The sequence below is a fragment of the Somniosus microcephalus genome, chromosome 10 (genome assembly GCF_052327205.1).
Source record: "Somniosus microcephalus isolate GS21.2 chromosome 10, FLI_Smic_1.0, whole genome shotgun sequence".
NCBI classification, from domain to species: Eukaryota; Metazoa; Chordata; class Chondrichthyes; order Squaliformes; family Somniosidae; genus Somniosus; species Somniosus microcephalus.
Genome location: NC_140996.1, coordinates 231,112,753 through 231,130,224, shown reverse-complemented (window position 1 = coordinate 231,130,224; position 17,472 = coordinate 231,112,753). Strand labels below are relative to the sequence as shown.

The following is a 17,472-nucleotide window of genomic DNA, read 5'->3' as shown; positions in this document are numbered from 1 at the left end:
GGCGCGATTGGAGCGAAAAAGGCCGGGCACCTACCGAGGCCGCGAGGCGCTGCGACCGGGATCATAAGGCGCGGAGGCAATAAATAAATAAATAACTAAATAACCCGCGAAGAATCAGCCGCAGCCGGGGAGGAAAGGACCGGACTGCGGGAGGTCTGGGAGAGGCGTTTAAAGCCGCTGAGGGAGAGCCGCGCGAGCGGGAGAGACAGAGCCCGAGAGAGAGCGAGCGAGAGCCGAGCGAGCGGGAGAGACAGAGCCCGAGAGAGAGCGAGCGAGAGCCGCGCGAGCGGGAGAGACAGAGCCCGAGAGAGAGACCGAGCGAGGTTCCGGCCAACGGCTTGCAGCAGCTGCCGTGAAGGACCAGGAGCTGGATCTGTCCGACGCCAACTGGTTGTCCCCAGCGCCGGTTGCCCCTGCTGAAAAGAAGAAGGGGGGGGGGAACAAGGAACGCGATCGGCTTTTCTAGCGCGCGCTTCAGAATAAACTGAAGCCGGCGCACAGGCTACAAACCCCGTAAACCAGCGGGCGTCGCCCGAGGGCAAAGCTTACCCCTCCCACCAGAGGAAGAAGTCAGGAGCGGGAAACCGCCATTTTGCCAGTAGGGGGGAAGAAGACAAGCGCGGGAAACCGCCATTTTGCCAGTAGGCGGGGAAGAAGACAAGCGCGGGAAACCGCCATTTTTGAAAAAAAAAAAGAAAAAGTTAAAAAGTTAAAGAGAAATCCTGTTGTTTCGCAGAAAGATAGTGGGAGATAGTGAAGATGCCTAAGCATGGTAACATCAACAACTTCGATGCCGAGGTGGAAGATTGGGCCACGTACGTAGAACGTATCGAGATATATTGTGAGGCCAATAAAATAGAAGATGATGATAAAGCTATAACCTTGCTAAACTCGATGGGCGCGAAGACATACGGGTTATTGAAGCATCTTCTATCACCAGCTAAACCGGCGGATCAGACTTTCGATAATATTGTTGCTGTTCTGAAGGATCACTTGAACCCCACACCGCTGATGTTGGCGGAACGATTCAAATTTTATGCGAGAACGCAACGGAAAGAGGAAAGCAACGCGGAATACTTGGTCGAACTGCGTAGACTAGCGAAATACTGCCAGTTTGGAGGAAATCTGACAGAGGCATTGCGAGACAAGTTCGTGTGCGGGTTGTCGAAGGAAGGAACGCAAAAGCGACTACTCGAAGAGAACGACCTTACATTGAGAGGGCTGTCCTTATTGCAGCATCGCACGAAGCTGCAGCGAAAGGAACTGCGGAAATGCAGCTGAAGGCAGCGGTACTCAGTGTGGATCAAATTACTTCGGGTACAACGAAATGTTATCGTTGTGGGAAGACAACACACGACCAGAACCAATGCTGGTTTAAAAACCAGGAATGTAGAAAATGTGGCAAACTGGGTCACATAGCTAAAGTATGCCGGTCAGGAAAGAAGACCAACAACCAAAAAAAAAAGCCATCACCGGAAAAGTACAACAAAGTACACAAGGTGGCTGAGAAGAGTTCAGACGAACAGAATTCGGATTCAGACCCAAACGGCCAGGAACTGGGTAGTCTGAGAATTCACAATGTGAGTAAGAAAGCTGACCTACAAACTATCTGGGTCATGCTAAAAATAGCCGGAGTCCAAGTGAAAATGGAGTTGGACACTGGATCAGCCCTATCAGTCATAAATCGAAGGGATTACAACCGGCTATTCTCACATATACCCTTAAGAGATACCAAGTTCGTATTGCAGACATACATGGGGCATAAAGTATACCCCATGGGGAAGATAAGAGTCAAGGTGAGAGACAGGGGCAAAGAACACCCAGGAATGGACTTATATGTACTACCTGAGGGAGGACCACCACTTCTAGGATGGGAGTGGATCAAGAAAATAGACATGGAATGGCACTACCTAAAAGCAATAACGAGTGAGGACTCGGTGCAGACAATCAGCTCAGACTCTGAAACGGATGACGATAAGACCAGCCCAAGTATGAAAGACAAGGCTAAAATGGACTTGCTGACTGAGGTTGGAAAAACGAAGGCGTGCATAAAGGGCGCCAGAGGAGAACAAAGTTTCAGAACAGAATTCCACTGAACAACAACAACATAGTTTGACAGAGAATTCTGAGTCTGTCCAGTTTACAGACATATACATTACTGAGGAACACCGGGCTCGAACTCAACTTTATTTCAAATTACAACAGCAATTAGAACAATTGAGTCGCCGTGTTGAGCAAGAGACAACAGCAATGAAAAAGTTCTTGGACACAGAGTGGGAGAATCTGGAAAGACAACAGAAGCAGCTGAGAGAGAAAATGGAGCAGGAGCACACAAACCGTCTGCGCGAGGAGGCCAAACGAATCAAAGCTGATTCGGTCTCTGAAGGTGCGTGCTCTAATCTGGTGGAGCAAGATGTTCAGCAACTGAAGGCGCTTGTTAGCAGGTTGCAGGCAGAAAAGGCTGATTTGGTCGCCATGAATTCCGAGCTCCTACTGAAGTCGGGTGCAGCATCACCGGACGATTCAATTGTGGAAATTCGAATGGTGGGGGCTGCGGATAATGGCGAAGTAGAAACAGCAAAGGAGCCCCAGGGCAAGGTTCTAAACAGCCCTGCAGCTAATGGGAAATGGATGATGGCAGAAGAGTTAACAGTCAGCCAACTCCTCCAGGGCAAGGTTATAAACAGCCCTGCAGCGAATGGGAAAGGGATGATGGCAGAAGAGTTAACAGTCAGCCAACTCCTTCATATGCTGAGGGACAAGTCTCTGAAATGGGAAAAACTTGAACACGAGCCTCAATCTTCAAAGAAAAGGGGTTCGGAGCTCTCAAAAGTTATTGAAATAGCTGAAGTGGCAACACAGACGGAGAAGACTGCAGCAGAGCAGCCCTTGGATGCCAAAAGTACGCTGACTCACGTCAATGTAGAACAACAGAATGCTGAAACAGCTACTTCAGTAGAGGGATTGAATAGTCCGATCAATCAATCTCCGAAGGAAGTTGAAGTATTGAAATCACAAATGAGGTCATTAGTAAAAGACTTGCTGAAAGCCCAGAAAAAGCTGGATGAAGCGGAACACATGAAGAAGTCTCTTCAGGAAAGATGTCTGGATTTGGAACAAAAGCTGGCTAACGTCCAGCTGGGTAAGGAGGAAATAGAAGACCCTCTCGCTGGCCTAGCTCAGGACGACACCGAATATTACCATGATCTGTTGAGTGACACTGAATATTACGAGGACCTGGTCTGCCCAGCTTGTGCCGAGAACTCCCAAAGTGCCGAAATCAGGATGAATCACTTAAAGTCTAAGGAACATAGGGAGATGGTGGCGTTACAGCTGGCAGCTGACAATGGAGCCGCGAGAGTCTCCAAGAAGCAAAAAAGGAAAAGACGAAGCAGAAGATGATAACCATCTGAACCATTATTACCTCTACCCGATCACACACGTGGTCCCCCGAACGGAGCCAAATCAGTTGGAAAGTAGGAATATTTCCCAAGGCAATCCAACTGTTTTTTGTTTGTTTTAAAAAAGTCAGCAATGCTGGTTCAGAAGTGATGGAAGTAAAGCTGTTAAGTCTAGGGAAGGACTATGGGAGGAGTCCCTCTAGCAAGGTGACCCGACTACACCATGGAGGCGTGGTCCGGACCGAGTCAAGAAGATCAGAGACTGAATCTGTGAACTGTTTCCCACAGAGACTACCTCTGTGAACTGTTGTAACATGAAGTTGGATATGTTATGATGTTATGTTAATGGAGAATAAGTATGTTGTAAGCTAAAAAGGGAGGATTGTAGTGTATGTAACTGTTCTACCTTTAAGAGAACTATTGTATGTAACCGTCCACCTTTAAGAGAACTATTTTAGGTGTGGCACTACTTTATCCTGGCTGCTGTATACTGTAATACCGACGGTGACCACACCGGTATATAAGTTCTGTGGCAGAATTTATTGGGCAAATTCGCCCTGATCTTCGAATAGTAAAGTCCTGTTTAAGTTACTCTTGTAGTCTGTGTATTACTTCGCTATACAACCCACAGACTTTACACCACCTACCCACCTTCTCCCCATATCCCTCATCCCCACCTACCCACCTTCTCCCCATATACCTCATCCCCACCTACCCACCTTCTCCCCATATCCCCAACCCCACCTGCCCACCTTCTCCCCATATCCCCAACCCCACCCACCCACCTTCTCCCTATATCCCTCATCCCCACCTACCCACCTTCTCCCCATATACCTCATCCCCACCTACCCACCTTCTCCCCATATCCCCAACCCCACCTGCCCACCTTCTCCCCATATCCCCAACCCCACCTGCCCACCTTCTCCCCATATCCCCAACCCCACCCACCCACCTTCTCCCTATATCCCTCATCCCCACCTACCCACCTTCTCCCCATATACCTCATCCCCACCTACCCACCTTCTCCCCATATCCCCAACCCCACCCACCCACCTTCTCCCCATATCCCCAACCCCACCTACCCACCTTCTCCCCATATCTCTTAACCCCACCCACCCACCTTCTCCCCATATCCCCAACCCCACCCACCCACCTTCTCCCCATATCCCCAACCCCACCCCCCCACCTTCTCCCCATATCACCAACCCCACCCACCCACCTTCTCCCCATATCCCCAACCCCACCTACCCACCTTCTCCCCATATCTCTTAACCCCACCCACCCACCTTCTCCCCATATCCCCAACCCCACCCACCCACCTTCTCCCCATATCTCTTAACCCCACCTACCCACCTTCTCCCCATATACCTCATCCCCACCTACCCACCTTCTCCCCATATCTCTTAACCCCACCTACCCACCTTCTCCCCATATACCTCATCCCCACCTACCCACCTTCTCCCCATATCCCCAACCCCACCTGCCCACCTTCTCCCCATATCCCCAACCCCACCCACCCACCTTCTCCCCATATCCCCAACCCCACCTACCCACCTTCTCCCCATATCCCCAACCCCACCTACCCACCTTCTCCCCATATCCCCAACCCCACCTACCGACCTTCTCCCCATATCCCCAACCCCACCCACCCATCTTCTCCCCATATCCCCAACCCCACCTACCCACCTTCTCCCCATATCCCCAACCCCACCTACCCACCTTCTCCCCATATCCCCAACCTCACCTACCCACCTTCTCCCCATATCCCCAACCCCACCTACCCACCTTCTCCCCATATCCCCAACCCCACCTGCCCACCTTCTCCCCATATCCCTCACCCCACCTACCCACCTTCTCCCCATATCCCTCACCCCACCTGCCCACCTTCTCCCCATATCCCTCACCCCACCTGCCCACCTTCTCCCCATATCCCTCACCCCACCTACCCACCTTCTCCCCATATCCCCAACCCCACCTACCCACCTTCTCCCCATATCCCCAACCCCACCTGCCCACCTTCTCCCCATATCCCTCACCCCACCTACCCACCTTCTCCCCATATCCCCAACCCCACCTACCCACCTTCTCCCCATATCCCTCACCCCACCTACCCACCTTCTCCCCATATCCCTCACCCCACCTACCCACCTGCTCCCCATATCCCCAACCCCACCTACCCACCTTCTCCCCATATCTCTTAACCCCACCTACCCACCTGCTCCCCATATCCCCAACCCCACCTACCCACCTTCTCCCCATATCCCCAACCCCACCTACCCACGTTCTCCCCATATCCCCAACCCCACCTGCCCACCTTCTCCCCATATCCCTCACCCCACCTACCCACCTTCTCCCCATATCCCCAACCCCACCTACCCACCTTCTCCCCATATCCCTCACCCCACCTACCCACCTTCTCCCCATATCCCTCACCCCACCTACCCACCTGCTCCCCATATCCCCAACCCCACCTACCCACCTTCTCCCCATATCTCTTAACCCCAACCACCATCTCAGAACGTGCAATCCTGTCTTTAGCTGGGTGTCTACATTACACAGAGTTACACAGTATTCACAGCACAGAATCAGGCCACTCGTCCCATCAGGTCCGTGCCGGTATTTATGCTCCACACCAGCCTCCTCCCACCCCTCTTCATCTCACCCCATCACCATATCCTTCTATTCCTTTCTCCCTCGTGTGTTTATCCAGCTTCCCCTTAAATGCATCGATACTATTCGCCTCAACCACTCCCTGTGGTAGCGAGTTCCACATTCTCACCGCTCTCTGGGTAAAGAGGTTTCTCCTGAACTCCCTATTGGATTTATTAGTGACTATCTTATATTGATGGCCTCTAGTTCTGGTCTCCCCACAAGTGGAAAACTCTTCTCTACATCTACCCCCATCAAACCCTTTCATAATTTTAAACACCTCTATCAGGTCACCCCTCAGCCTTCTCTTTACTAGAGAAAAGAGCCCCAGCCTGTTCAATCTGTCCTGATAGTTATAACCGCTCAGTTCTGGTATCATCCTTGTAAATCTATTTTGCACCTTCTCCAGTGTCTCTATATTCTTTTTATAATAAGGCGACTAGAACTGTGCAGAGTGCTCCAAGTGTGGCCTAACCAAGGTTCGATACAAGATTAACATCACTTCCCTGCATTTCAATTCTACCCCTCTAGAAATGAACCCCAGTGCTTTGTTTTGTTTTTATGGCCTTATTAACCTGCGTCGATACTTTGAGTGATCTGTGTATCTGTACCCCCAGATCCCTCTGTTCCTCTACCCCATTGAGACATATTTCCCAAGCAGTGAGAGGCCTCCTTATTCTTCCTACCAAAATGCACCACCTCACACTTATCTATATTGAAACTAATTTGCCAAATACACGCCCATCCTGCAAGATTATTAATGTATTTTTGTATTTTATTGCAGTCCTCCTCTGTATTAATTGCAACCCTCTTATTTGGTGACATCTGCAAATTTGGAAATTGTACTTCCGATGCCGAAGTGGTCCCGGCACTGATTCCTGCCTCTTTATAAAGGAGTCATTCCTTGCATAGATTGGGTGTGATGGGCCCATTACTTCTCTTCATTCCCATTGCCCTGCTCCCTCTGTTGTTGGATTCACTTTGTTCCCATCTGCTTATAGTCGCTAGGAGTGTTTAGTCGTGCCTCAGTGAGCAGCACCATCGCCTCTGAGTCAGAAGGTCGTGGGTTCAAGTCCCACTCCAGGGACTTGAGCACAAAAATCTAGGCCGACACTCCCGGTGCAGTACTGAGGGAGCGCCGCACTGTCGGAGGGGCAGTACTGAGGGAGCGCCGCACTGTCGGAGGGGCAGTACTGAGGGAGCGCCGCACTGTCGGAGGGGCAGTACTGAGGGAGCGCCGCACTGTCGGAGGGGCAGTACTGAGGGAGCGCCGCACTGTCGTAGGGGCAGTACTGAGGGAGCACCGCACTGTCGGAGGGGCAGTACTGAGGGAGCGCCGCACTGTCAGAGGGGCAGTACTGAGGGAGCACGGCACTGTCGGAGGGGCAGTACTGAGGGAGCGCCGCACTGTCGGAGGGGCAGTACTGAGGGAGCGCTGTACTGTCGGAGGGTTAGTACTGAGGGAGTGCCGCACTGTCGGAGGGGCAGTACTGCTCTCTGAGGTGGATGTAAAAGATCCCATGGCACTATTTCGAAGAGGAGCAGGGGAGTTATCCCCGGTGTCCTGGGGCCAATATTTATCCCTCAATCAACATCACTAACACAGATTATCTGGTCATTATCACACTGTTGTTTGTGGGAGCTTGCTGTGCGCAAATTGGCTGCCGCGTTTCCTACATTACAACAGTGACTACACTCCAAAAAGTACTTCATTGTCTGTAAAGCGCTTTGGGATGTTCTGAGGTCGTGAAAGGCGCTATAGAAATGCAAGTCTTTCATTCTTAATGTACACGAGGCCGTGATATCAGGAGTAAAAGGGGTAATATATTCCTTATTGTGTACTGTTCAGGAATGTCTTTCTTTATCTTCTCAAGGCTTGCGGTGTAGACTTTGAGGTGAAAACATTCTGTGCAGAAAACCTAGAAGAGAAAATTCATAAAAGGTAGGGGCCTTTTTTTCTTCATTCATTGTGGAAAAGGAATTCTGGGGGCAAGGTGTAAAGCCAGCTGCCGCTTGACTCTCACTCGTTTCCTCCGCCTGGCGACAGATGTTCAAATGAGCCCACACTGTGGGAGGCGGTGGTATCGTAAGTGGACAGGAGGGACATCCCACTGGGAGCCGCTCCCCTCACTACCGTTTACATAGAATCTTACAGCACAGGAGGAGGCCATTCGGCCCGTCGTGCCTGTGCTAGCTCTTTGAAAGAGCTCTCCAATTAGTCCCACTCCCCCCTGCTCTTTCCACATAGCCCTTCACATTAATCCTCTTCAAGAACATGTCCGATTGCCTTTTGAAAGTTCCTCTGGAATCTGAATCCATCGTCCTCTCAGGTAGTGCGTTCCAGATCACAACAACCCTCTGTGTGAAGAAATTTCTCCACGTTTCCCCAATAGTTCTTTTGCCAATTATTTTAAATCTGTGTCCTCTGGTTACTGACCCACTCGCCAGAGGAAACAGTTTCTCCCTATTTACTCTATCAAACCTTTCATGATTTTGAACGCCTCAATTAAATCTCCCCTTAACCTTCTCTGCTCTAAGGAGAACAACCCCCAGCTTCTCCAGTCTCTCCACATCACTGAAGCCCCTCATCCCTGGAGCCATTCTAGTAAATCTCCTGTGCACCCTCTCCAAGATCTTGACATCCTTCCTAAAGTGCGATGCCCAGAATTGGACACAATCCTCCAGCTGAGGCCGAACCAGTGATTTGTAAAGGGTTAGCATAACTTCCTTGCTTTTGTATTCAATGTGTCAGACATTGAAGGTGAGTTCACAGGCTTCCTAGGGGGCAATAGGCCTCAAACTATGACCACCCCACCCACCCTCCGCCACTGCCCCCGAATTATCTCTCATTCTCTCCCACCTCGGAGAGAAGAATTCTGCCCTAGACCTGTGGGTCACAGTGTCAGCCGTGGCTCAGTGGGCAGCGCTCTCGCCTCTCAGTCAGGGTTCCACTCCAGAGGCTTGAGTGCAAAATCCAGGCAGAAACTCCAGTGCAGTGCTGAGGGAGTGCCGCACTGTCGGAGGGGCAGTACTGAGGGAGCGCCGCACTGTCGGAGGGGCAGTACTGAGGGAGCACCACACTGTCGGAGGGGATGTACTGAGGGAGCGCCGCACTGTCGGAGGGGCAGTACTGAGGGAGCGCTGCACTGTCCGGGAGGTAGTACTGAGGGAGCGCCGCACTGTCGGAGGGGCAGTACAGAGGGAGCGCCGCACTGTCGGAGGGGCAGTACTGAGGGAGCGCCGCACTGTCAGAGGGGCAGTACTGAGGGAGCGCCGCACTGTCGGAGGGGCAGTACTGAGGGAGCGCCGCACTGTCGGAGGGGCAGTACTGAGGGAGCGCCGTACTGTCAGAGGGGCAGTACTGAGGGAGCGCCGCACTGTCGGAGGGGCAGTACTGAGGGAGCACCGCACTGTCGGAGGGGCAGTACTGAGGGAGCGCCGCACTGTCGGAGGGGCAGTACTGAGGGAGCGCCGCACTGTCGGAGGGGCAGTACTGAGGGAGCGCTGCACTGTCGGAGGGGCAGTACTGAGGGAGTGCTGCACTGTCGGAGGGGCAGTACTGAGAGAGCACTGCACTGTCGGAGGGGCAGTACTGAGGGAGTGCCGCACTGTCGGATGGGCAGTACTGAGGGAGTGCCGCACTGTCGGAGGGGCTGTACTGAGGGAGCGCCGCACTGTCGGAGTGGCAGTACTGAGGGAGCGCCGCACTGTCGGAGGGGCTGTACTGAGGGAGTGCTGCACTGTCGGAGGGGCAGTACTGAGGGAGCGCCGCACTGTCGGAGGGACAGCACTGAGGAAGCGCTGCACTGTCGGAGGGGCCGGACTTAGGAAGTGCTGCACTGTCGGAGGTGTGTCTTTCGGATGAGACAATAAACCGAGGCCCCGTCTGATCTGTCAAGTGGATGTAAAAGATCCCATGGCCACTATTCAAAGAAGAGCAGGGGAGTTCCTCCCCGGTGTCCTGGGGCCAATATTTATCCCTCAACCAACATCACCAAAAGAGATTATCTGGTCATTATCACATTGCTGTATGTGGGATCTTGCTGTGCGCAAATTAGTTGTGTTTCCTACATTACAACAGTGACTCCACTTCAAAAAGTACTTCATTGGCTGTAAAGCGCTTTGAGACGTCCTGAGGTCGTGAAAGGCGCTATAGAAATGCAAGACTTTCTTTCTTTTATTGTTCTGAGTTTCTGATGGTGGTCGCTGGTTATATTTGGACGAACCTTGTGATACGCCTCCTTATCTTTGCCGGCAGGAACTCGGTGAGGCTGGTGATTCGTAAGGTGCAGTATGCGCCGGAGAGGCCAGGTCCACAGCCCATGGCCGAGACCACCAGGCAGTTCCTCATGTCGGACAAGCCCCTCCACCTGGAGGCATCGCTGGACAAAGAGGTGAGACATGGCTGAATGGTTGGGAGGGCCAGAGAATGGATCAGCACGGTTCCTCGATTAGATTCCAGCCAGTGTCTCACTCCCGGGTATCTGTTATTCTATATATAAACCCCCCCGAGCCCCTTGATTAGATTCCAGCCGGTAACTCACCCCCGGGTATCTGTTTTTCTATATATACACCCCCCGAAACCCTCGATTAGATTCCAGCCTGTAACTCACTCCTGGGTATCTGTTATTCTATATATAACGCCCCCAAACCCCTCGATTAGATTCCAGCCTGTAACTCACTCCCGGGTATCTGTTATTCTATATATAAACCCCCCAAACCCCGCGATTAGATTCCAGCCTGTAACTCACTCCCAGGTATCTGTTATTCTAAATATAAACCCCCCGAACCCCTCGATTAGATTCCAGCATGCAACTCACTCCCAGGTATCTGTTATTCTATATATGAACCCCCGAACCCCTCGATTTGATTCCAGCCTGTAACTCACTCCCGGGTATCTGTTATTCTATATATAAACCCCCCGAACCCCTCGATTAGATTCCAGCCTGTAACTCACTCCCGGATATCTGTTATTCTATATATAACACCCCCGAACCACTCGATTAGATTCCAGCCTGTAACTCTCTCCCAGGTATCTGTTATTCTATATATGAACCCCCGAACCCCTTGATTTGATTCCAGCCTGTAACTCTCTCCCAGGTATCTGTTATTCTATATATAAACCCCCTGAACCCCTCAATCAGATTCCAGCCTGTAACTCACGCCCAGGTATCCGTTATTCTATATATAAACCCCCCCGAGCCCCTCGATTAGATTCCAGCCTGTAACTCGCTCCCTGGTATCTGTTATTCTATAAATAAACCCCCCGAACCCCCCGATCAAATTCCAGCCTGTAACTCACTCCCGGGCATCTGTTATTCTATATAAAAAACCCCTGCGTCACTCGATTAGATTCCAGCCTGTAACTCACTCCCAGGTATCTGTTATTCTATATGTAAATCCCCCGAACCCCTCGATTAAATTCCAGCCTGCAACTCACTCCCGGGTGTCTGTTATTCTATATAAACCCCCCGAACCCCTCGATGAGATTCCAGCCTGTAACTCACTCCTGGGTATCTGTTATTCTATATAAAAAAACCCCGAACCCCTCGATTAGATTCCAGCCTGTAACTCACTCCCGGGAATCTGTTATTCTATATATAAACCCCCCAAACCCCTCAATTAGATTCCAGCCTGTAACTCACTCCCAGGTATCTGTTATTATATATATAAACCCGCCGAACCCCTCGATTAGATTCCAGCCTGTAACTCACTCCCGGGTATCTGTTATTCTATATATAACCCCCCCCACCGAACCCCTCGATTAGATTCCAGCCTGTAACTCACTCCTGGGTATCTGTTATTCTATATATAAACCCCCCCCCCGAACCCCTCGATTAGATTCCAGCCTGTAACTCACTTCCGGGTATCCGTTATTCTATATATAAACCCCCCGAACCCCCCGATTAGATTCCAGCCTGTAACTCACTCCCGGGTATCTGTTATTCTATATATAAACCCCCCGAACCCCTCGATTAGATTCCAGCCTGTAACTCACTCCTGGGTAACTGTTATTCCATATATAAACCCCCCGAACCCCTCGATTAGATTCCAACCTGTAACTCACTCCCGGGTATCTGTTATTCTATATATAAACCCCCCGCACCCCTCAATTAGATTCCAGCCTGTAACTCACTCCCAGGTATCCGTTATTATTCTATATATAAACCCCCCGAGCCCCTCGATCAGATTCCAGCCTGTAACTCATCCCCGGTATTTGTTATTCGATATAAAACCCCGCACCCCTCGATTAGATTCCAGCCTGTAACTCACTCCCAGGTATCCGTTATTCTATATATAAACCCCCCGAGCCCCTCGATTAGATTCCAGCCTGTAACTCGCTCCCGGGTATCTGTTATTCTATATATAAACCCCCCGCACCACTCGAATAGATTCCAGCCTGTAACTCACTCCCAGGTATCTGTTATTCTATATATAAACCCCCCCGAACCCCTCGATTAAATTCCAGCCTGTGTTTCACTCCCGGGTATCTGTTATTCTATATAAACCCCCCGAACCCCTCGATCAGATTCCAGCCTGTAACTCACTCCCGGGTATCTGTTATTCTATATATAAACCCCCCCGAACCCATCGATTAGATTCCAGCCTGTAACTCACTCCCGGGTATCTGTTATTCTATATATAAACCCCCCGAACCCCTCAATTAGGTTCCATCCTGTAACTCACTCCCAGGTATCTGTTATTCTATATATAAACCCCCCGAACCCCTCGATTAGATTCCAGCCTGTAACTCACTCCCGGGTATCTGTTATTCTATATATAAACCCCCAGAACCCCTCGATTAGATTCCAGCCTGTAACTCACTCCCGGGTATCTGTTATTCTATATATAAACACCCCGAACCCCTCGATTAGATTCGAGCCTGTAACTCACTCCCGGGTATCTGTTATTCTATATATAAACCCCCCGAACCCCTCGATTAGATTCCAGCCTGTAACTCACTCCCGGGTATCTGTTATTCTATATATAAACCCCCCGAACCCCTCGATTAGATTCCAGCCTGTAACTCACTCCCGGGTATCTGTTATTCTATATATAAACCCCCCGAACCCCTCGATCAGATTCCAGCCTGTAACTCACTCCCGGGTATCTGTTATTCTATATATAAACCGCCCGAACCCCTCGATTAGATTCCAGTCTGTAACTCACTCCCGGGTATCTGTTATTCTATATATAAACCGCCCGAACCCCTCGATTAGATTCCAGCCTGTAACTCACTCCCGGGTATCTGTTATTCTATATATAAACCCCCCGCACCCCTCGATTAGATTCCAGCCTGTAACTCACTCCCGGGTATCTGTTATTCTATATATAAACCCCCCGAACCCCTCGATTAGATTCCAGCCTGTAACTCTCTCCCGGGTATCTGTTATTCTATATATAAACCCCCCGAACCCCTCGATTAGATTCCAGCCTGTAACTCACTCCTGGGTATCTGTTATTCTATATATAAACCCCCCGAACCCCTCGATTAGATTCCAGCCTGTAACTCACTCCTGGGCATCTGTTATTCTATATATAAACCCCCCGAACCCCTCGATTAGATTCCAGCCTGTAACTCACTCCCGGGTATCTGTTATTAGATGTAGGCTGAGGTTTTACAGTTTCTCAGCCTGTGATTTCCATGTTGATTAGAGTGATGGAGGGGGGAGGAGTGGGCAGTCTCTGGGCTAACGAATGTGTTAACAGGAAACCTGGACCGCAACACGATGAATGGAGCCAGTCAAATCATTGTATTACCTACCGCGATGAATACACTCTGAAACTGATGAGACCATAAGAATTAGGAGCAGGAGTCGGCCATTCGGCCCCTCGAGCCTGCTCCACCATTCAATAAGATCATGGCTGATCTTCGACCTCAACTCCACTTTCCCGCCTGATCCCCATATCCCTCGAACCCCTAGGCCTAGAAATTCAGTTGGCGCCGCGCCAGGGCTTTAGCGCCGGAAATTTAGCGCCGGCGCTAAGTCCCCCTGCGCGCGCCAAAAATTCAGTAGCGCCGCGCCCAAACGGCTGCCGGCGCTACAGGAGGGTGTCAGCGCCTCGAAATGGGCGCTGACTGCTGCATTGCGGCGCAATTCCGGCGCTGCGGCACCCGATGCGGTGCGGCAGGCTGGGGAAGTGCAGGCCTCCTCCTTCAGTTAAGGAGGAGCTGCCTGCACCCGCCCGCTGGCCGTTGAAATCTTGAAAAAAATGAGCCCGGCACCTCGGAGAAGTGCCGGGCTCGCAGGCCAGGCGCATCTGTTCCGCGGGGGGGGGGTGGAGGAGTCCGGGGAGGGAGGTGTGGGCAGGCGGCCGGCGGGAAAGCGGCCGGCCGCCGCGCGACCTTAATGCGCCGGCGCTAACTCGCGTAGGACTCTGCTGAAACATCGTTAGTTGCGGCTGCCACGGGCGAGGCGGCCGCAACTCAATTTCGGCGTTGGGGCCCGTCACCACGGCAACCGGGACACTGCGCACACCGATGACGTCATCGGTGCCGGCGCAGCGCAACCGGTCTAACGCCGATGGCAGGGCCCCACTGAATTTACAAACCGGCCATAACTCCGGCGCTAGGCCCTCTAGCGCCTCAAATGGGGCGCTAACCCTACTGAATTTTCAGCCCCTAGAGTCCAAAAACCTTTCGATCCCAGCCTTGAATATACTGAACGACTCAGCATCCACAGCCCTCTGGGGTAGAGAATTCCAAAGGTTCACAACCCTCCGAGTGAACAAGATTATGACTAGTTTGGATAGGCTAGGCAGGGAAGGGCTGTTCCCACTAGTTGATGATACAAGGACTAGGGGACACAGATTTAAGGTTTTGGGCAAGAGATACAGGGGGGATGTGAGGAAAAACTTTTTTACGCAGCGAGTGGTGAGGACCTGGAACTCGCTGCCGACGGAAGTGGTGGAAGCGGAAACACTCAATGTTTTCAAGGGGAGACTGGATAGGCACTTGAGGGAAATAAACTTGCAGGGCTACGGGGATAGAGCGGGGGAATGGGACTGACCGGATTGCTCTACAGAGAGCCGGCACGGACTCGATGGGCCGAATGGCCTCCTTCTGTGCCGTTATGACTCTATGGGGGAAAAATTCGGTTGCTTTGCGCCTCCTTTCAGCGTGGGGCGCAAAGCAACTAGCGCCCGGGCGCGGTGATGTTTGCGCCACTCACGAAATTGACCAGACATTTTGCGGTGGCGCTAAACACTAGCGCCACAATCGCCTGTGCCCACAGATCGTGACGTCAGTCGAGCGTGCAACGCCCCGGACCGGATATTGAGTGGCGCCCCCTGCCTTACCGCCTGCCGCTAGCAACGACAGGTTGAGGGGAGCGTTATGCTGTCAGGAAGGGACTGGGGGAGCGCTATTTAAAGGCGACCGCTTCCTGCCATTTTTTGTCGGCGACATTTTTGCACCACGCATTCTAAGAGAGAGAGAGAGAGACTTCTGGAGAGATTCAATGCTGTGTGAAGGAGTTTTGGGTACTGAGCAGCACTTTGCAGGTTTATTTTGATTTGACCTTCCTTGCATCGATTTAGAAGAGACTGTGGGGGCTGCACTCTGAGCTCTTTCCCTGGGCCCCTCCATTGTTCTTTCCAGCAGATTTGATGTACAGGTCTCTCCAGGCCGAGATTCAAGGCTACAATGAGCAGGGTGTGGATGGAGAGCAAGATCGACCCTCCCCTTTAAGAACTGGCCGGCGCCAGTGTGTCTGTGTTCCATTGCTGACTGACATCACATGAGCTTCGCCAGCGCTCTGAGGTAGCGCCTCGCTCCTCGGCCTTTGCGCCTTAAGACAGGTGTGAAGCGCCTGATTTAGCGCTCCAATCACCTCCAGGGGCGATAAAGCCAAGTTTGCAGTCGGAGGCGATAATTAGCATCAGGCTCTAAACTTTGCGCCCGGCCAATAATTGCGCTCCAAACTTTCTCTCCCTATGTGTATATGAAGAAATTCCTCCTCATCTCAGTCCTAAATGGCCGACCCCTTATCCTGAGACTGTGACCCCTAGTTCTAGACTCTCCAGCCAGGGGGAAACAGCCTCTCGGCATCTACCCTGTCAATCCCCCTCAGAATCTTATATGTTTCAATGAGATCACCTCTCATTCTTCTAAACTCCAGAGAGTATCAGCCCAATCTACTCAATCTCTCCTCATAGGACAACCCTCTCATCCCAGGAATCAATCGAGTGAACCTAGTGATAACCTTGGCAACTGTCTTGGGTGGACTCCATATGTCGGATGGTTTTGTGTTTTGAAACCTGTGAAAATTTTGCCGTTACAGATTTATTATCACGGGGAGCTAATAAACGTCAATGTTCACGTGACCAATAACACCAACAAGACCGTTAAGAAGCTAAAGATCGCAGGTCAGTGGCCCAGGAGAACGCTAATTATATCTCAGCTCCCTTTGCCCTTAATAGTTGGATGGGACGTGTGTAGCACCTCAACAGAATACGCCCCTGACAGGAACAGAATTGTGTTCCCGAGGGTGGGGTTCAGTTGTGTGCGGAGGATGGGGTTCAGTAGTGAGCGGAGGGAGGGGTTCAGTAGTGAGCAGAGGGAGGGGTGTAGTAGTGAGCAGAGGGAGGGGTGTAGTAGTGAGCAGAGGGAGGGGTGTAGTAGTGAGCGGAGGGTGGGGTTCCGTAGTAAGTGGAGGGAGGGCTTCAGTAGTGAACGGAGTGTGGTGTTCAGTCCTGAGCGGAGTGTGGGGTGTAGTAGTGAGCAGAGGGTGGGGTTCAGTCATGAGCGGAGGGTGGGGTTCATTAGCGGGCGGAGGGTGGGGTTCAGTCCTGAGCGGAAGGTGGGGTTCAGTAGTGAGCGGAGGATGGGGTTCAGTTGTGAGCGGAGGACGGGGTCCAGTTGTGAGCAGAGGATGGGGTTCAGTATTGAGCGGAGGGTGGGGTTCAGTCCTGAGCGGAAGATGGGGTTCAGTAGTGAGCGGAGGGAGGGGTTCAGTAGTGAGCGGAGGTTGTGGTTCAGTAGTGAGCAGAGGTTGGGTTGGGGTTCAGTAGTGAGCGGAGGGAGCGGTTCAGTAGTGAGTGGAGGGTGGGGTTCAGTAGTGAGCGGAGGGTGGGGTTCAGTAGTGAGCGGGGGTGGGGTTCAGTAGTGAGCGGAGGGAGGGGTTCAGTAGTGAGCGGAGGGTGGGGTGTAGTAGTGAGCGGAGGGTGGGGTTCAGTAGTGAGCAGAGGGTGAGGTTTAGTAGTGAGCGGAGGGTGGGGTTCAGTAGTGAGCGGAGGGTGGGGTTCAGTTGTGAGCGGAGGGTGGGGTGTAGTAGTGAGTGGAGGGTGGGGTTCAGTAGTGAGCTGAGGGCGAGGTTCAGTAGTGAGCAGAGAGTGGGGTTCAGTAGTGAGCGGAGGGTGGGATTCAGTCCTGAGCGGAAGATGGGGTTCAGTAGTGAGCGGAGGGTAGGGTTCAGTTGTG

General features: G+C 51.9%; 1 protein-coding gene across 1 annotated transcript in view; it reads left to right on the top strand.

Annotated features, from left to right (window-relative positions):
• Window positions 1-17,472, top strand: part of arrb1 (arrestin, beta 1) — a 211,741-nt gene that overhangs the window by 154,365 nt on the left and 39,904 nt on the right. The window contains exons 7-9 of the mRNA XM_085999750.1: window positions 7,925-7,992; window positions 10,309-10,444; window positions 16,334-16,418. Coding sequence (XP_085855876.1) covers window positions 7,925-7,992; window positions 10,309-10,444; window positions 16,334-16,418 — 289 coding nt within the window. The remainder of the gene's footprint in view (window positions 1-7,924; window positions 7,993-10,308; window positions 10,445-16,333; window positions 16,419-17,472) is intronic.